At 39.0% G+C, this 20,988-nt stretch overlaps 2 protein-coding genes across 2 annotated transcripts; both read right to left on the bottom strand.

Annotated features, from left to right (window-relative positions):
• Positions 1-4,157: 4,157 nt before the first annotated feature.
• Positions 4,158-9,039, bottom strand: LOC146536387 (glutathione S-transferase 1-like). The gene is made up of 6 exons (XM_085190228.1): positions 8,983-9,039; positions 7,388-7,540; positions 7,183-7,241; positions 5,910-6,051; positions 4,919-5,109; positions 4,158-4,387 (listed from the first exon to the last, which is right to left on the bottom strand). Exons 2-6 carry the CDS (start codon positions 7,529-7,531, stop codon positions 4,273-4,275), a joined length of 651 nt encoding a protein of 216 aa, XP_085046354.1. The 5' UTR covers positions 7,532-7,540; positions 8,983-9,039; the 3' UTR covers positions 4,158-4,272.
• Positions 9,040-14,178: 5,139 nt separating this feature from the next.
• On the bottom strand, positions 14,179-16,146 carry LOC146536386 (uncharacterized). Its single transcript, XM_085190531.1, has 2 exons — positions 15,646-16,146; positions 14,179-15,594 (listed from the first exon to the last, which is right to left on the bottom strand). The coding sequence occupies exons 1-2, from the start codon at positions 16,144-16,146 to the stop codon at positions 14,179-14,181; spliced, it is 1,917 nt and encodes a 638-aa protein (XP_085046657.1).
• Positions 16,147-20,988: the final 4,842 nt, after the last annotated feature.

The following is a 20,988-nucleotide window of genomic DNA, read 5'->3' as shown; positions in this document are numbered from 1 at the left end:
TTTAAAATATTCTTTCGTTTTAAATACATCTCAACAATTATAGATAGAAAAAGTGTTGTTAACTTTCTAGCAATGGCATGCAGAATGCGCAGTAAATAAAAAAAACTCTTACATACAACGACGATCTGGTGACTACAACTCTTGTTCTAATTAACAAAATATTAAACAAGTTCTCCTCTTCCTGAAGGAAATTCTATTTGAAAAAAGTTTTAATTTGACCCAAAAACTCGCAAGTTTCGACAAGTTTCGCTTTAATTAGTTCTAAGTATAAAGATTTGAAAGCATCGCCTTCCAAAGTCACTTATTTGGTGCATACTTCAAAGTTGTAAGGAATTTCTACCAATTACTTTACTTTATAGAGACCATCGTAGTGCAGTGGAACATCATCTTAATGTAATTGCGATGGTTATGAGTTCAATTCCCACATGTAACAGTGAATTATTCTCATTTCTGAGCCCCGAAAATATAAATTTTGTCAGTCACTATTTAGTAAAGCAGGAACCGTAGTGTTTTGACACTTTTTCTCTCTGTCTGCCTGCTAAGAGCAGAATAAGATGATTTATACATTTTTTTACTATTTTGTGCTGAATATATAGCTATTTTGTATTTAACCACCCCTTAATTTGACCAAGATTTGAAAATATTTATACTACCCAATAGAACCAAAAATCTAAGCACATTTTGAATATTTTTATCTTGTAAAATTAATTTAAAAAAATTCAAATAATAATATAATAACACTAACACGTGGTCCAGTAAGATTTTTCTGCCTGAATTCATTCATTATATGTAGATTCCAGTTCCACTGATAGGAAGAGGTTGCGAAACCGTTGCGACCTTACAAACCCCTCGTCGGTATTTAATAAGGGTTTCACTGATACACAGAGTGATCAAAGAACATAATTTATATGTAAATACACACGGAAACATGTATATTGGCATTAGCCTCGCGCGGCTTCGCCCGCTCCGTTTTTTAATTAAATATTATTTTTTATATCTTCACTCCATATCAGTATGTTATGTAGCAGGGTAGGCAGAGGGAACCTAGAACACTAGCGATAAGGCACTCCGTTCTAATTAAAACACACTTTTTTAACCCACTTTGTGTGTTGAATTACGGAAGTCCACGATGCGCTTTGCGTTATTACCAAAGTGAGGATATGAAAATATTTCATTCTCTCGAGTATGTAGAAACCTATAACCACAATTATGCCCTTGTACCTTGTACAACGACGGCTCAAATATATCTTTATTTAAATAAAAAAACATAATATAAAAAAATTATGTCAGTGGCAACAATACCGAAGCATCCGCTTTAATTAATTTAACACCATTAATGATACGGATTAAATGTGTCACTGAAATTTTATAAAATTTATATCAAAATAGTTTTATTTTATCTATACTAATATAATAAAGCGGAAGAGTTTGTTTGTTTGTTTGTTTGTTTGTTTGTTTGAACGCTAAGATCTCTGGATCTACTGGATCGATTTACTTTGTTTTTGTTTTGTATGAAAGCTGCATTCTTCAGAAGTGCTATAGGCTATATAATATTACATTACACATATATACTAATAAATTAAAATACTTTCTAATTTGACATACAATTAATTCTGCCATGTTAATAACAACCGTCGTCGCTACGCGACCGCGTTCGTTACCGCGTCATTTTGATATTCATCCTTATGAAAATAAATATATAATAGTCACTTTTAGCATTTCATCTAGATTGAAATTATATTTCTATACAAATTATATTCTTATATTTCAAGCAGGCGTAGCCGCGTCCGGGTCCGCTAGTCTTTATATATAACAAAAGTATAGAAAAGTCGAGTCTGTACATGAAAAATATAAAAAAAAAAAAAAATGGGTCGGTTAACAAATATACCTACAATACTTTTACATATTTTAATTAAGTCTTTTATGAAGCGGTTATATATTCAAATTCTATTCTGATACTTTTAGTATTATAAATTTGACAGCTGAGTATGTGTGTATATCACAATTTCAGCTTTGCTAAAACGACATAGGTCTGGGGGTCCCGGGATCTTAGTCTATTATAATAATCTTTAAGTCATAGAAACCGACTGTCAAAAGTAAAGGGTACGTGACAGTTTCTAGGATTGAAAAATGTAAAACTAATTACAGACTCAGAAAGAAAACTTGGCCTTTTACAGCGACAGTTGCACTTTTCATTTAAACAAGTGATTTATATACTTCAAGTGCACCCGTAAAGTGCAGTCAAAGCTGAGGGAATTAATTAATTCTTTTATACGTAGTAATTCGTTATTGTCTCCTAGAGTTATTTCAATTTTAACGTTATATATTAATTATTTAATAATAATATTAATTATTTATATTAATATAAATTTATATTTTGTAAAAAAAACTTTTAATTTCTTAACTAAAGAGAAATACAAAATAAAAATATATTTTAGGATTCTATACCTAGTATTTTACCAAATAATCTGTTACTTCAGTACAGTACATTATCTAACGTTTTTTTTACCGTACACAGTAGGGTAGGCAGAGGTAACCTAGTGTTCTAGTGTTAAGACACTCCGTTTCCCAATTTCTGTCGAATTCTGGAGGCACTGTGTGTTGAGTAGCAGCATTCAACGCCACGCTTTGTCTCGACACCAGAGCAAAGAAATGGAAATATAAACGTAAATAAATATTTCACTTCCTCGAGTGGGGTTCGAAACCACAACCGTCGCGTTACAGTCACACCCTTGCCCCGCTACGCCACGCCTCCATATATGTTTTAAGAAGAAATATATTCGAAGATATTTCTTGTAATCTATTTTAAGATTTATTAGGTATTATATTAAATTTCATCACCAAATATAATGTAAAGCGTGGAAAATACAAATTGAAATAATTTGTCATTGAGTCCTCTCTGTTTCAAGACGCGGGAGATACAATTAATATAAAATGAACAATCTCATCTGACATTGCTATATCAAATTAAATTGCTTCTCTGGTACGGCACTCCGTCCTCCGCACCACGGTGGTGGTACGGAGTGGTGGTGTAATAGTATTTTTAAGTTTAGAGTGCAGGAGCACAAACGTGCTAAAGTAAACGTGATGATTCTGGGTTTGATTTCCACTCGAGGGAAAGAAATATTTAATTATTTTATATCCTCACTCTGTCTTAAGATTCTGCGGAAAGTGGCAAACTGTCTGGTCTGCTTTAATGAGAACGGAGGTAACTTAAATTGGGTTTCCAGATTTCCTCTACCTACACTGAAATATCAGCTTCGCGCTGTTACCGACACACAGCAACACAGCAGGGGGAACCTAGTGTTAAGACACTCCGCTCTTTGCCTCAACATCAGAGCGAACAAATGAAAATATATATGTAAATAAATATTTTATGTCTTCGAGTGGGGATCGAGCCCACAACCATCGCGTTACTAAAAGTAAAAGGTGCTTCTCCATGACATTAAGGAGAGGAAAGATGAGGATATTTTGCAGAAGACAATATAAATATTATCGAGGCATATGAAGTTGCTCGAAGTTAAGTCTGCATCAATTGAGTCTTATCATAGACTTGGTACTAAGAAAGATTCCTAAGAAAGATTTACCAGTCTAAAGATAGGCTCCAACTAGGCACTAAAATTACTTTGATTGAATTTTTAACCAAATCGTTTCAGGAAGTGTTCTTAGCGGCTCGTAAACACTTTGGAATAAGGAAATGCTGGTCTACCGATGGCATGATAGTAATATTGCCAACAAATTCCGAGATTTCCTGTGTCTGAATTTAAAAGGTTAAGAGAACAAAATCCACTTTTAAAGTCCATTGTCAACAGCTGTCGTTGTTGTTGTTGTTGTTCTTTAATTATGGCGATCCGAGCGTGCCAGTTCAGCACTAATCACATCGCCAATAAAATTTAGTCAATTTACTTTCGTAATTTACATCTTATTACTCTGATTCTTCTCTGATTTATTTCTGACATATGTCATTTTTGTTACAGAGTAGAAATTATACAGATAATATTGTTAAGAGAGGGTTAATTGTAAAATTAATTGTCTTTCTGTGTTTCTGATTGTTTATACATTTTTTTTTACTCCTTTAGTAAATTTTATTTTTGTTTTTTTTTTAACAATCTTTTATCAAGCAGTTCATGAGATAAGAGTACATTCTGGTTACAGACGGACAGACTGACAGACGCACCCTAAAATAACACGAGATTAATATAAATTCACTTTATTCGATTTGATTTGAAAATAAATCCTTAACATTATATTTTTCTTTATTCTCCATAAAGTCTACGACATTAACATCTGGATATATTGATTCAAAATATTCAAGCCGGGCTCGTTGCCTTGTTTGTAAAATTCTTCTTTTGAGATGCGATCTAGCCATGACCGTAGTTTAGGATACCTAGAAAAAAATACATATATCAGGGTAGCTATATCTCACAGGTCCTATGGTCCAGTCCTATGGTGACCATGTCAAGATCTGATGATGGGATCCTGGAGAAATCGAGGAAACTCTTTAAATTTTATAGGACCAGTTATATGGATTTGGATATTTTTTGTAAAGACTCGTGTGTTTGCTTTCGGAAAAAACAATTTGATGACGTGGAATTTATGATGAAGACCATTGAAGCAATATGCCAAATTAAGATGAAGTTACTATGTAATAGTACAACTACTACGTACTCGTTAGAGAAGCATCCTTTTAAGGTCTACCCATAAAACTAACCGACTTCAAACAATAAACTAAAAAGTAAGAAATAGACTAAAACTAAAATAATTAAAGAAGGATTTTATAATTTTGAATTAGGTGTGAAGCTAATGCTACAACGACCTTACTACAATATCTAATTACTAAGTCTATTTGTTTTACATGGCAAATATTTTTTTTTCTTATAAATCTTACTTATTATAAGTATAGATAAAGTATACGTACGTATTCTTATCAATTGGCATTATAAGATTTAAAGTGCTGATAGAAGAAGCGCAGCAAATATCGGCCAAAGTAATTTCGTCTCCAGCAAAATAATTCTTAGTGAGAAATTTCTCAGCAAAATCATAAGTTTCAGAAATCTTATTCAAATCTTCCTTTTTTAAAGTTTTTTCTCCTGCGTATAACATTGGTGCCTAGAACAGAATAAAATGATGAAAATCATATATATAGGTATAATTAGATATTTGTGCATTCGATACTCGGAGTATCGACAGCAAATAAAAAAATTACACAAATTAATATTTTAAAATACTTAACTTTAGAGCTTCTTCACATTGCTATCTAATTTATTTCATGTAGTTATGATATACATACTTAAGAACCATCCAAAAAAATACAGTCGAATTGAAAACCCCTCCCTTTTCGAAGTTGGTCAAAAATCATTTTTTCTATAGTATGGATACTACAGTTGAATCATTTGATATGAAATAGCCCCATTTGGTTGTGCACGGCTATATTAGGTACGAACACATATTACACAATATACTAAAATCAAAATTCGGATGAAGAAATATAAATTATGAAATATATGAAACAGACCAGTCATGGAACAGGGGCATAGAGTAGAGTGAGACTGTAAACCGACTGGTTAAAAACCGACTATAAACCGACTGGTGGTAAAGTTTATATTTTCATTTTCGCTCTAGTGTTGAGGCAAAACGCTGCATTGAGTTCCACCACCTCAACACGCAATGCCTCCAAAATTCGGCGGAAAGAGGGGAACGGAGTGTCTTAACACTAGGTTCCCTCCGGCCGTTAAGTGTTGTGTGGAGGAATTCAACGTCACTCACGAAAAGAAAATAATCTATTCATTGGAAGAGTAGAAATCGAATCCGAATCCATGGTCATACTGTACCGTTATGTCACGACGACCTGAATTCGTAAGAACTAGATTAATATTTATAAATGTAGATTAATATTTATAAATTCGTACCAACACTCCTATCGCCGGAAGTAATTTTTCACTATCAAAGAATATTCTTTGATTAATAATAGCTCGTTTCTTAGGATCGTTGGGGTACAGGTTATTATTGTCTTTTCCATATAATGTAATCAAATAAATGACTATAGCGTGGCTGGGGAAAAAATATTTTTGATATTGATAGATAACTTTAATATTAATTTTAAAAAAATATTGAAATTCAGACACAATTGCAATATAACAGTATTGTACGTGAGAGGGAGATGGGGGGGGGGGGTAAGGGGGCATCATGCCACGGGCGCCAAATAGTTAAAAACTATTGAGTTTTGCGGATTATTTACATATACATATGAAATTATATTGTGCTACGCAACTGACTATATTTCCTCCAGTTGGAATCGAACCTACAACCTTTCGTTCGGTTATTCCAACTGCGCCACGACTAGCGTCAAATTAAATAATATACAGAACAAATATTATTTGTACGTGATTTGGCGACAGTGTCTGCCTTTAATCAAGAATTTTGTTACTGCATTCCAAGCAGCTTCGTTGGCTGACCAGTAATGAACCAAGCGTGCCTCACTAATAGCTTAGTAGAAATATATTCTTTTCTTTGTACATTTTTAGATTTTATTTAATACTAGCGGCCCGCCTGCGTAAACTACGTTATTATTAATTTCTGTCTCCATGAGTACCTACGTCCTATAAGTGACGTCCATGCAAAATTTGAGACTCCTAGCATTTGTAGTAACGAAGTTTCATACAAACTTTCAACCCCAAAAACAATCCCTTAGAAGTCGAATATTATAAATTCCCGTCTTAGCGAGCACCTACGTCCTATAAGTAACTCCTATGCAAAATTTCAGATTCCTAGCACTTGTAGTTTCTGAGATTTCGTGATGAGTGAGTGACCTTTCGATTTTATATATATAGATATAAGATGTAAATCTTTAGTAGTTTATTACTTTTTCCCGACTGCTAAGGAAGGGTTATGTTTTTCGCGCGTACCTTGTATGTATGTATGTAATATTTTTTATTATATTATAGGTACCCTAAAAATAATAAATATAAGTATCAAATGAATAATATTTACTCGCGCCGTTGAGGCGTACCCAACGACAAATCATTTATCAAAATCGGTACACTACTTTCATAGTTACAAGGGAACAAAGAAATGGACATACAAACATACGCGCTAAAACATAACACCTTAGGGCTTCGCGGCAGTCGGATTATAAAAAATAATAAGCTTTTTCGTTATATTTTATATTTTAAGATTTTTTACCTGTCCCAAAATATGAAATCGTCGTCTTTCAACGTCGGGATGGTATGCTGACGATTCATCTGAAATATATAATAGTTAGTGCCAGGAATTAGTTCTCACGCTACAATTTAGATTTATACATAATACAAACAATGAAACGTATAACAAATATATATTTTTTTATAATGAAAATAAGGAAAAACATGTGAAAATTTTGTGAAATTACCTTTAAAAAGCTTTCTTGAAATTGTTCCCTTTCTACTAAATTAACATCGACTAGCTTCACGTCAGTCAAATTCAGCTTATTCAGCAACATTAACACCGACCTGCACGGCGGGCTTCCACTTGAACAGTAAAGTGTTAGCACCATGATTTATCGCTGTAAGAGAAAATACTAAATAATAGAAAAAAACGGACAAATATAACAAAATAATAGATAAGATAGAAAGGTGGATGTTATGAAAATAATTAATTTCTTCGCGTGAGGTTCGAACCTAAAACAGTAGCGTTTATAGACTGTCTCCGTTCCATTCTGCCATAAAGGCCTAAATTTTTTAAATTAACTAGTGGACCCGGACGCGACTACGCCTGCTTGAATTATAAAAATATTTTCGCGTCGGTCATACTATGCCGCCCGTAGGTTAGGTCATTTCGAATCAGTGACATCTTAATTATTTATTAGAATGTTATACAGTAAACTATAATTTCAATCTAGATAAAATGCTAAAAGTGACTATAATATTTATTTTCATAAGGACGAATATCAAAATGTCGCGGTAACGGTTGCGTAGTGACGCGACGTTTGTTATTAACATGGCAGAATAAATTGCATGTCAAATTAGAAAATACTTTAAAATATATTAGTTTATATGTGTAATGTAATGTTATATAGACTATAGCACTTCTGAAGAATGCAGCTTTCATACAAAACAAACACAAAGTAAATCGGACCAGTAGATCCAGAGATCTTAACAAACAAACAAACAAACAAACTCTTCCGCTTTATTATATTAGTATAGATAATTTGGAGTAGAAATTATCCGTATTTCAAATAGTAATAACGTCGTTGCGCAGGAGAAAAAGCGTATCGACGAGTGTCTTAACACTCAACACGTATTGCTATGCAGCGGGATACAGCGAAAGCGAAGCGAAGCGAAAAAGATACAATACTTTAAATCACAAAAAACCTACCTTACCTTAAAATATAAAGAGCATTTTTTATGTACTCAATTTACTAAATAACAAAAATGGAATTTCCTCTTTTCGTAACTTCCATATTTGCACTTTTTTATGCGTAACTTTACTATGGAGCCCACAAACTTCGTGGGTCCTTGTGAAGCTATTGCAGCATGTAAATCAACGTGCTAGGCTCCGTATATAATTCTACATTTATTTTTAAATCTCTTGAAATTTTTTTTTAAAAACAGTAGTAAAATTTTTGCGATGAATATACTTTATTCTATAATTCCATTAATTCCTTTTCAATAATTTCAGAATATTTTTATATAGTTTTATTGAACCCTCTGCGATTGAAATGGTAGTCTTATAATCACTGTACACAACAATAGTTTTTTAAATATAATATTTAATATTTTTATCCTCGTTCTGGTAACGAGGCAAAATGCACACCGTTGAGTTCCTTCACTCACCCTGCATGTCTCCAGTATTCGGAGGAAAGAAGGGAGCGGAGGTGCCTTAATGGGAATGGAGTATCTCATAACAAGGTTCCCAGGTTCCTCTGCTTTCTCTTCTATGCCCAATATATAGCGCACTCAAACAGACAGATTCACGTACTTTATTATATTAATAAAGGTTACTTACTTAAAAAGTTGATAACAATTGAAATGTGTAAAACATCGAATTAACCAACAACTAATATATGTATTTTATGAAATTATTAAATATATGTAAGAACCCATTATTATCTTCGAGTCACGAAGTTCATGAGTAGATAATTATTTTAATTATAAAAGTTATAATAAAGATATTTTTAGATATATTTTTTATTATTGAAAATATTTTTTTTATTATAGGCCGTCGTGGCGCAGCGGCACAAGGGTGTGACTGTAACGCGATGGTTGTGGTTTCGATCCCCACTCGAGGAAGTGAAATATTTATTTAGTTTTATATCTTCGTTTCTTCGCTCTGGCCTCAAGGCAAAGTGCGGCGTTGAGTTCTGCCACTCAACACACAGTGCCTCCAGAAATCGGCTGAAAGTGGGGAAAGGAGTGTCTAAACATTAAGTTCCCTCTGCTTACCCTGCTATGTGCGGGATACAGCGTGAATATTTTAGAAAACAGATAAAAATTTAAACTTAAAGAGATTTGAGATTCGTACCTTTTAGGTGAAGACGCGGCTTAAATCTCACAGTCAATAGTTCCACCACTTGAATCCTGTCTCTGCCGTTTTGACGCTCGTTATTTGGTGTAAAAAGAAATATTTTAAAGTAAATTTCTGAGGACAATGTAGAACATCGAACTGCAAGCACAATGGTTGTGGGTTCGATGTTCATTAAGGGATATTATTAAATTTACTATTCCGCTATATGAAAAAAAAATTGAGACATACAAAAAGAGAACATAAAAAGAGCGGGAGAATGAAAGTAAGTCACTTAGTTATTATTTACTTAGTTATTAGTTTATTAATATAATACTAGCGATCTGCTTGCGGCTTCTCTCGCTTCAATTATATAATTATTTATTCAATACATTGGATTAATTTCGAGTTCAAATATTTTACATTTGCAGCGCATTTCTAATGTGAATATTTCTATAATTTTGGTATTATATTATCGTAATTCTTAAAACAATATTTAATTGTTTCAGAAATAAATATAACCTACTATATAAGATGAATTCAGCAGTTTTTGTGTTTTAAATATGTATGTATATACAGGGTGTCCCAGGAGTCAACGATAAAACGAAACCAGGTGATAGACCAAGTCATGACAGTTATGAGAAAAATATAAAAAAAAATCTTTGTCATGTATTTTTCATATTATATTGATTTTAAAAAATATCGGAAAAACCGACACCCTGTGATGGTTTTTCAAGTCCCAGGACTACAAATATTACTCTTTCTTCATTTTTTTTCTGTAATGTAATCATGAGTAACCCTTCTGTGAATTACAGTTTAAGATTTAAACATACCTGCATCAGTTTTCAATAAAATGTGGTGTTTTTGCCAAACATTAAATTCAAAATATTTACTACACCCAACTTTAACCGACTGTACTATAAAAAAAATGTACTACACTGTTTTTGCAAGTAACTTTAAAAGTTGGCGCATATAATCTGGATTCCGAAATGGTACAACACTTGCTGGATTACTTCTTTGTTGAAGAGAGAAAAATCGAAATACACGATAATCGGGATGACGTTCAGCTTTTTGGTATCTTTTCCTATACATTCTAGCTGCAACATTTGCGTTACATAACCATTCTCCATGAATGAAATGCATATTGGCAACGTGTCAAAGACCGAGTATATGGCCTGCGAGAGCCCGGACTCGAGCACTGTTCTTAAGTCCTTTTTTTTTTTTCTTTTTTTTTTTGTCGCTGGGAAATGCATTTACGCAGACCGCCCATACGGAAGGCGAGCCTTACGGATGAGCGGTACTGTGGGACTCATCGGTAAAACCGATCCTACCCACTAAAACCCAGCGGAAACCCTCTCCACCAAAATGAGACGCCGCAGGATCGCTCGCGCATGCTACTACGACGCCTCGGTGGAAGGCCTTTTGCAGGCCATCGTCGCTTTCTGGGTGCCCTGGGGTTTCTCCTAGGGCATCCGCAGCCTTGATAACCTGAAGGAAGATCACCCTGACCCTCCCGCGGTAACTCCTCTAGGGTAGGGGGAATAGAAGATGCGCATACCGCCTTCTTCTACCCCCCTGGCCTACGGCGGCGGAGCGAATCTGCGTTCGAGCTGGACTCGCGCACCCGCTCCGCGGCCTCCTTCAATGCGATTACTGATTCGCAGAAGGAGACCATTGCAGACCAGCTCCTCTCACAGTCCAGCATAGCCCCTACCACACTGGCCAATGAGAGGTCCCTCCCCACTACCGCCATCAAGGCATGGCGTTGTGGGGCCCAAGCGGGGCATTCAGCCAGAGTGTGATGCGCCGAATCCACGGAGGCATCACACTCATGGCACACCGGCGACATCTCCCGACGTGCAACCTGATGCAGGTACTTACCGAAACAACCGTGCCCCGTCAGAACCTGCACCAGTCTGAACGTCAGGACACCAAACCTCCTTTTAACCCAGCGATCCTAGTGTGGGCGAACTGCCTCCACTGTCGCTAGGCCTGCCGCCGGAGACCCCAGGTCCCCCCTCCATCGCCGGATCAGGGCTTCATCCGCTCTCCTCCTGATCCGTGCGACATCCTCACACGATGGTTGTACGCCTCGCGACCGCTCGCTTGTGCGGAAAGCATGAACTCTGGCAAGCACTTCCGCCTGTAATTCCCAAGGCGGATCGCTCGCCAAGAGAGTTGCCGCCGTCCAGGACACCGTACGGTATCCCCGAATTGCTCTCACCGCTATGAGACGCTGCGCTTTCCGCAATTGGGTCTTATTGCGAACGGTGAGAGAATCTGCCCACACAGGGGCACCGTACAAAGCCATGGATCTCAACACGCCGACATAAAGCTGTCGGCATGGAGAATCTGGCCCTCCGACATTCGGCAGGAGCCTGCCGAGGGCCCCAGCAGCGTTTACTAGCTTCGGCGCAAGCTGAGCGAAGTGCGAAGCGAATGACCACCGTCCATCCAGGGTCAGACCCAGATACTTCATCTGAGTCCGAACCTCCACGTCCTGTCCCTGGATGCGCAGAGTAGCCCTACGGGGGGGACCCCTACGCGGGCCGTGGAATAGGAGGGCCTCAGTCTTGGGCATAGAGACTCTCAGACCCAGAGCTTCGATACGGTCGACGACAAGGCAGGTGCCGATTTCAGCCAAGTGTGCCGCCTCCTGGTAAGACGTTCCCCTGGCCGTGACTAGAGTGTCATCCGCATAACATATGACACTCATACCAGGAGGAAGACGACCACGCAGGAGCCAATCATAGCCGAGATTCCAAAGTATCGGGCCCAAAACCGACCCCTGTGGAACCCCGCATCCGACGCTTCGTCGACCGATCTGGCCATTTCCCTCAATCCATAAGACTTCTCTGTCTTGGAGGTAGTCATTTAACAGCCGCCGGAGATAGAAAGGCACTCCATGGTACCGAAGTGCCTCTCTTAGCGTCTCAAACGGCAGACTGTTAAAGGCGTTGACCACGTCCAACGAGACGGCGAGAAGAACATCTTTATCTGCCGTCGCGGCCAACGACCGTGTCTTCAGGGCGTTCAGGGCATCAATGGTCGAGCGGCCGGCCCTAAACCCGAACTGCGCCTCTGAAAGACCAGGACCTACCTCCTCTAGGTGCTGAACAAGGCGGGCAGCAATGATCTTCTCTAAGATCTTGCCCATCTCATTCAGCAGCACTATTGGCCTATATGCGGAAGGAGAGTCCAGAGGACGACCCTCCTTGCGCAGTAGACATAGTCCTCCTTCCTTCCACAACTTCGGAAACTGTCCAGTTAAAAGGCACTGATCAAATAGCTTCCGAAGTTGCTCCCCAAGGTGTTCTAGGGCAATGCTCAAAACTCTTCCTGGCACACCATCTGGTCCCGGAGCCGTTTTCTTAGCCCTCAGTCTCCTGAGTGCCATATTCATCTCTCCTTCAGATATGAGAGGGATAACCGACGGGATAACCTCCTCATGCACAGAGGACGGAGCCATTCTAGGGGGGATGTGCCTAGGCGGCTCCGGAAATAAGTCCACCAGAAGGCGCAAGAGAAAGTCTGGTGACAGAGTTTCCGTTAGAGGAGCGCTTTGCGCACGGACCTTTTTACGGGCAGCCAGATAGGGCCGCCCCCATGGAAATCTGTTAAGACCTGCTAATAGCTCCTGATAAGCCTCACGCTTCGCTGAGCTAATAGCGTGCTGCAGAGCCTTCTTTCTTTCTTTATATATGCCCTGCAGCTGACTCTCAAGTGCAGGGTCGAGACCGTTCCTTCTCCTACACCTTGTATACGCCCGTCGGGCCCGGATGCAAGAAGACCGCAGGGCAGCAATCTCAGGGGACCACCAGTACATTTTGCGACGGGCTGACCACCGCCGGGCTCTCGGCATTGCAGCGTCGCAAATTTTAGTCATTGCGTTCTGCAACTGGCTTGCCATAACTTCGACGCTTGAGCTGGAGCTCATTATACTCTCCTGAGAGCTCCACTTTGCCACAATCGCAGCCTCTTTGGCCAGTTCTGGGTTAATTTGACTAACAGCCCACCTAGGGAACATTTGAGATGGACCCCTACGTTGAACCACCAGCGCTGGCTGAGCGGACACATCGAACCGAATATAAAGGTGATCGGACAAAGTCTCCACTTCTTCCTCTACTCTCCAATTATTCACCTGGCACGCGACAGATGGAGAGGCAAAAGAGAGGTCCACTACGGACCCCCCATTATGCCGCACGCAAGTGAAGGCTGTCCCTACGTTAAGGAGAGACAGCCCGGAGAGCAGAGCCCACACCTGCACCGCTTTACCCTTTGCGTTTGATGTAGGGTTCCCCCACGCGCGGGACTTAGCATTGAAATCACCGAGGACAATGATTTTCCTCGGCGACTGCCTAGCAACGGCAACTCTGACGGAGTCAAGAAAATTCTCAAACTCCGCCAGACTGCGGTTGGGGGAAAAGTATACACCAACTATGACGTATTCTCCCCACTCTGCCACGACATATCCCGAGCCTCTTTCTAGGGTTGAGAGGGGAATATTGGTGATGGTTCCAGACGTGATAGCTACAGTGCCATCCAAATCACCCAACCAACGAGAATGATGGGCGATAAAATACGGCTCACATACAACGCCAATGTCAATACTCCACTCTGCCATAGATTGCAGTAGTAAATCCTGCGCTCTGGCAGAATGGTTGATGTTCACCTGTAGGAAGTGTGTTTGTCTTCTATCCATTATGATGACATAACATTTTCCTCTACGTCCTGTAGGCCGCCGATTGCAGAGGAAGCTCTTGTCCTAAGGGCCTCTGATCGCTTGACAGGCGGTGGACGGCACTCGGCGCCACCCATTACATGTCCGGATGGTCTCTTTGCGTCTGTGCATACCATACACCGAGGCTCAGCACGGCATGTGTAAGACTTGTGCCCTTCAGAACCGCAACGGAAGCATAGATGCTCCCTGACAATTGTTGAAGGACACTGTGGCCTAGCGTGACCAAGTGCGAGACATCTGTAACAGCGCAAAGGACGCTCCTCTAGAACTTGAACCTTGGCAAAGCTCCAGCCTATTAAAATCCGGCCTTTAGTCGCGATAGTATCTGCAGATTCACATGGGCATCGCACCACCGCTGTCATCATGCCTCTGGAACCAACGCGGAGTTCGGAAACTGTGACAGCGTCGGCTGTGCAGCCACTAGTATTCACAACAGCGCTAACCACTTTTTCTCTGATGACTGAGTCGTCAAGCCCTAATAACTTTAGAGTGGCGTTCTTACGGGGTCTGGTGACCACAGCCAACCCATCTAGTACCACTCGCAACCGCTCCGCTAGAGCATCCGCCTTCTCTGAGGAGTGTGCAGCAGACAACTCCAGCAACCGAGCGCCCGAAATCGCCTGGCGCACTGTTAGGCCCTCGGTTATACCCAACTGTGCCAGATTGATACCCTGCTGCGCTCGCTCCAATGCCTGAGCATAGGTTACACCTTTTACCAAGGCCTCGTCCGTTAAGGTAACAATAACCGCCTTTGTGCGGGGTAGCTTGGCTACTCTAGGTCTAGGCCGGCGAGCAACTGGTACCGTCATGTTCGCCGCAGGGACGCGAGAAGACTTTTTTCCCTTTTTACCTCTCCTTACCACTGTAGTCCAAGAACCATCCTCACCTATTCTATTTTCAACAGTGTTCGCTTGTTGCACATTAGAGGCTCTGACTTCCGGCTCTGGCAGAGAGTTTGGCAAAGGCGCACTCTCTCGCATCTCCGAACGAACTGTGGTCTTATTGCGCCTCGGTTTCCGCCTATCGGTCTCGGAACACACCAACTGTGACGTCTTTGGAGGATGTTCAGGTAGTGTTCTCCTAGAGTCTGCCGCTAGAGGAGGACGCATTCTCTTTGCAGGCAAGAGACGTTCTTCGATACCAGCAAAACGAGCCTCTATCAAAGTCCCCACTGAGCAGACGATCGAGCGCCTTAACTCCTCCAGTACGTCTTCACCTAAGCTAAGAGTCGATCCTGAAACATTCTGAGGCGTCCTTTTATTTGTTGCCAAGGCCACTCTGAGCTGTTTTACATCCTTATTGTAGGTTTGCACTTCCGCTCGCAGTTTCTCTACCTCTTTAGTGAGGCGTTGGTTTTCCTCTCGTGCACGGCGAACCTACAATAAGGATGTAAAGCTCTAGTCACTCGTACTCTCAGTACGAGTGACTAGAGATTCAACTATGTCAGTCAGGGCTGCAGCAGCGTCCTTCAGTTTACGCACATAAGTGCCCTTAAGGTTGCCAGATTTAGTCGCTACATCCAGTATAGCGGCTGCACGTTCTCCGGCGTACGTGCGCAGCTCTTCAGCTGAATACTGAGAAGTATCTCTGTTATCTTCTACTTCTAACAAACTCTCCGCATCCGTCGTCTGGGCAGACCTGTCATGCTGTGATGCCCAATCCGAGAGGCTTCTGTCTAAATCTAACACCCTTTGTCTCTGTTCTTTGCGCATTCGTGCCTGTCCAGCGCCAAGGGCTTTCGGAGGCCTACCTCTTCTCGCCGTGTGGCATTTGGGAGGCCCTGCCTCGGTTTCCGACCCAGAAATCTCTCCAATTGTTACAGGCATGCGTTTTCGCCGAGCGCGCCGCACGACTCCCGAGTCTGAAGCAGACTCTATAACTCCTCCGCTATCATCATTTGTTTGGGTTTTTTCATTTACAATATCCATACTAGTCCCACGAGTATGGGGGAAAAACGGTCCGTCCAAGTAGTGCCCCCTGTACTTGGATAAGCCTAATTCCGCCACGGGTGTCGGCCAGTACCCGGGCGGGGACAGCAGTAACGACTGATCTCCCCATCAGCCTCGCACCCCTCGCGCTGCTTCGCCGCTTGGGTTGGGGTAATTTTTTATAGAGGTTTTCTTCCTCGCGGTCCGGCCGGTGAAGGCAAGACCTCGGTCCCGTGCGTGGCCGTGAGACATGACCACAGACACCGCTCACGGGATTACGAAAAGGACGGAGAGCACTGCTCTGTCCGACGGCGGGGTAAGCGCACGCCGAACCCGCCATACCTACACAATGACATAGCGCGTGCGCGCAAAGCCATCATAGGGGAGGTACTCCTATGCGCATACAATGCGCTCACGGGACAACTCTTATAATACAGAGCGCCGGAGCGCATTCCCGCGTGTCGGTTTATTAGCCGCGACGAGCAGCAACACCACGACTGTGATGCTGCTGCCCGTCCCGTTGCCCAGGGTGCTCCACGAGGAGGTAACCGACATAGCACTTATAAGTCCTGGGCCAGCCCCTAAGTCGGATAAGCGTTGCCTGGGCTAAGTGTTTAGTTTAGGGAGGTCAATTGTGTGGTCTGTGATCGCAGGATACCGTCCAAACTCTTATCCGTCTTATAGAGATCGTGATCGATGCCTCCAGACTCGTGCATGACGGATCCAAGGTACCTGAACTTTTCCAACTTAGGGTATGACATTACATTTCGGAATCCAGATTAAATGCGCCAACTTTTAAAGTTACTTGCAAAAACAGTGTAGTACATTTTTTTTATAGTACAGTCGGTTAAAGTTGGGTGTAGTAAATATTTTGAATTTAATGTTTGGCAAAAACACCACATTTTATTGAAAACTGATGCAGGTATGTTTAAATCTTAAACTGTAATTCACAGAAGGGTTACTCATGATTACATTACAGAAAAAAAATGAAGAAAGAGTAATATTTGTAGTCCTGGGACTTGAAAAACCATCACAGGGTGTCGGTTTTTCCGATATTTTTTAAAATCAATATAATATGAAAAATACATGACAAAGATTTTTTTTTATATTTTTCTCATAACTGTCATGACTTGGTCTATCACCTGGTTTCGTTTTATCGTTGACTCCCGGGACACCCTGTATATATGTACAGTTTTTGTAGAGGGCATTGCAAAATTTTTATTTGTTACATGCCACCATTATTAAAGCAATTTACAATTTAAAATGGTTCAATGATTAAATAACTGGCATTGATAAGAATTCGTCCATGGTAGGAATATACGTTTATATGTAACTAGCGGCCCGCTCGCGGCTTCGCCTGCGTGGACTACTTTATTATTAATTTCTGTCTCCATGAGTACCTACGTCCTATAAGTGACGTCCTACATGGACGTCCTAAATTTGAGACTCCTAGCATTTGTAGTAACGAAGTTTCATACAAACTTTAAACCCCAAAACCACCCCTTAGAAGTCGAATATTGCAAATCCCCGTCTTAGCGAGCACCTACGTCCTATAAGTAACTCCTATGCAAAATTTGAGATTCCTAGCACTTGTAGTTTCTGAGATTTCGTGATGAGTGAGTGACCTTTCGATTTTATATATATAGATATACGTTTTTGTTAATTTTGGTCATAGAATATTCGAAAATTATAACTTTACTTAATTTTTTTATGAAAACTTCATGAAAATCTATGCAGTAGTTTTTATGTTTACCACGAACAGATAAATAGATAGACAAACGCAGCAAAGGACTTTGTTTTATAATATAGATAGATATAAAATATAGACTGTTGTTATATAAAAACATCACAGTATAATTTAAAATTTATTTTCATTATATAAAATTTGAAAATGAAAATTCTATGTTAATAATCCCTATGAAAAACACAAGCGCTCTTCGAACCGCCCTGAAACCAAACGATTCATCCGAATTACCGAAATATAATGAAAAATACAATACAATTTACACATTTTTGGTTCAAAGTGGTGGATTCTGATGCAGACCACTGAATTACTATCAGATTATTTTCCAGAATTTATAGCTTTCCGATGCCAATATTCCGTAAAAAACGGCTACAATGTGAAAATTGTGAAATGCATCGCGTTTTTATATGAGCTGGTAGCTGAAGTCAATTGTTTCTTTATGTCTTATTGTATTAAAATTCAGTCTAGACGTTGAAATACAGACTGAAAAGAAAAATAAACTGTGAATTCAATTTTGTTGTTGATAGCTATTAGGAATTGTTGTTAGTTAATAGAATTTACTGAATAGGAGATATTTTGGTTTTACATAGTTTGCTTGCAATATGAAGTAAACAGTTTTTTTTTAAATAAATAATTAAAACTAAATTACAATAGAATAAACTTAATTACAACAGAATGCATTTTTGTTATTTTCAGTTTTACTCTGTATTCCGCATGGAGCAGGGTAGGTAGGAACCTAATCTTAAAACACCCCGTTTCTCACTTTTCATCGAATTCTGAAGGCATTGCGTACGCTGCGACACCAGAGCGAAGAAATAAAAATAATACATATTTTATTTAGTACGATTAATATACTTCCGTTCCCCATATTCCACTTAATTTTGAAAGCATCCCTGGGTCACGCCTGCCCTCAATCATGAGAAATAAATAATATTTATTATAACTATAGAAAACGCATATAAAAGTTAGTTATTTAAGCTCACACACTCTTGGTGGCTTAAAGTAAGGTACCATATAACTTGCTGCCCACAGACATCCGAAATTTAGCGATAAAATAGTTTGGATTCCGGCCATGTGGAGGCAGTCCAAAGCTGGGTGAGCTATAAAACGCCGTTGCAAGCTCTCTCTAACGGTTTATTTAATACTCGTTAATTGGGTATCTGGTAATTTCAAAAATGGACGTGTAAAATATGTAAATGTAGTATTATTATTAAGAGATTAAGAGGCAGTCATTACACAATGGCACAGAGTGTAACTATAAAGGCAACGTTAATGGGTTCGATTTCCACATGGGGGAATTAATTGGTCATTTGTATTGCAAAGGTGACTATATTTTTTTAGCTTCATGTTATTTTTCGTACGTAGAAATTGCAGGTTCGGTTGTGGAACTCTAAGACATTATGATTGTTTAAAATGTTAAAATAAAATTCAATGAAAAATTAATGTTGTAGAGGCGTGAGTGCAAATTGCAGAGGGGCCCTTAATCGTTTTCTAGGATTGCAAGTCCCACTTTTACCCTTCCCTCCCCCTTTCTCCTCCTGCTCCTTCTGCTCCTCTTGCCCCTCCATCAGGAAGGCTCCCCATTCTTTCACGTGATGGGATGATTTATGGAATGGTAAGTAGTATCTTCAAAATCCCTTTTCAAATTTTCTACAGTAGTTATAAAATTAACTGTCTAACCTAATATACTGTAATTTTTCCCTACAGAATATTAATTAATTTACTGTAATAAAAAGTGAAAAATATTCCAACTTTTAAGATTAATTTTTAAATATAAGAAGTTTGACTAACAATAAAAGAATGGATCAGTAATTAAAATAGATATTTATTTTCATAAAACTATTTCAACTTATAAACTCATCTTGAGTTATCTTTTTAATCTACGACATCTATTCTCTTTTGCTCATATTGCTATACAATAAATTTGTTAATGTTATGGTTCCGATATAACTTATAAAAAGACGACTATTGAACGCTAGATGGCGTTATCAAAATTGTTATTCTGTCCGTCACTAGATGGCATAATTTTCAAGTTTTACTGCCTCGCTTTTTTATTAAATGAATATAACGTAATGAAAGTTTACAATTTCTTTTTCTTTTCACTATATTAATAAGTATTTTTTAAAAAAAGTTCTCTATTACATACGAGTATTTTGCTTATTTTTCTCTATTACATATTTTGCTTATTTTAAAATTTGCTATTACTTTTTATAAACACACTTCTAAACATGTTTTTATACTTTGAATGCCCTTAATATAACCAAATTTATATCTTTATTGTTGTAATTTTTTTTTATTGTAAATCAAAATCGTAACAATATCATTTTACAAACCAGAAAAAGAAAAAGTCTTTATTATTTATTATATTAGCTAAATTTATAAGCTCCACGCTGTGTTCCCTGTAAGTCATCCCGCACATAGCACGGTAGGCAGAGGGAACCTGGGGTTAAGGCACCCCGTTCCCCACTTTTCCGTGCTTTAACTTGTTACTATAATAACGAGGAATTGAAAATATTAAATATTTAATTTCTTCGAGTGAGAATCGAATTCACAACCTATCGTGTTCCCACGCTGGTGCCCTTGAACCATGTCTGGCTTCATTATTGTATAAACTGATCTCTAAAACAATTTCTTTGTATATGTCACATATCAATAAAGAAATTGTACGTTGTGAAATAAAAAGTGTAATTTTTTTACTTAAGAAAAATACAACGTCCCTGACGTTTTAAATTTTAGTATGAAGTATGTAATTTACTTTGATTTGTTAGGACAGGTGTCTATCCTACTATAATAGTTACCCCACAATTATTTAAGAAACTAAACTACTACTTGAGAAATATTAAGTTACTATATACATATTGTAGCAAAAATGTAGTATGTATGTTTATTTTTTAAATTTAATTTATATCATAAATTATAAATTTGATGTTGCTTTACTCTATTTTCTCGTAGCAGAGTCAACCTGGTGCTAAGAAGTTCAGATTTCCCTTTGAATTTTAATACATATTTATATGGTTATTACAGGTTTAAAGTATTTTTTTTTAATTTAAAATAACTATAGCCAGTATTGCTTGGCGTTCTCTTTTGTTTTTTAAGAT

Source organism: Heliconius melpomene, chromosome 9 (genome assembly GCF_056956725.1).
Source record: "Heliconius melpomene rosina isolate 202511_hmr_F chromosome 9, ASM5695672v1, whole genome shotgun sequence".
Classification (NCBI taxonomy): domain Eukaryota; kingdom Metazoa; phylum Arthropoda; class Insecta; order Lepidoptera; family Nymphalidae; genus Heliconius; species Heliconius melpomene.
Note: the sequence above shows the minus strand (reverse complement) of the source record. Positions and strands in the feature narration are given on the sequence as shown.

Coding starts and splice junctions, on each gene's coding strand:
- LOC146536387 (XM_085190228.1), bottom strand. CDS start 7,531: ATGGTGCTAACACTTTACTGTTCAAGTGGAAGCCCGCCGTGCAGGTCG. Junction 5,110..5,909: donor TTCCGGCGATAGGAGTGTTG/GTACGAATTTAT, acceptor ATTCTGTTCTAG/GCACCAATGTTATACGCAGG. Junction 4,388..4,918: donor ATGCCAATTGATAAGAATAC/GTACGTATACTT, acceptor ATTTTTTTCTAG/GTATCCTAAACTACGGTCAT.
- LOC146536386 (XM_085190531.1), bottom strand. CDS start 16,146: ATGGATATTGTAAATGAAAAAACCCAAACAAATGATGATAGCGGAGGA. Junction 15,595..15,645: donor CTGACATAGTTGAATCTCTA/GTCACTCGTACT, acceptor TCCTTATTGTAG/GTTCGCCGTGCACGAGAGGA.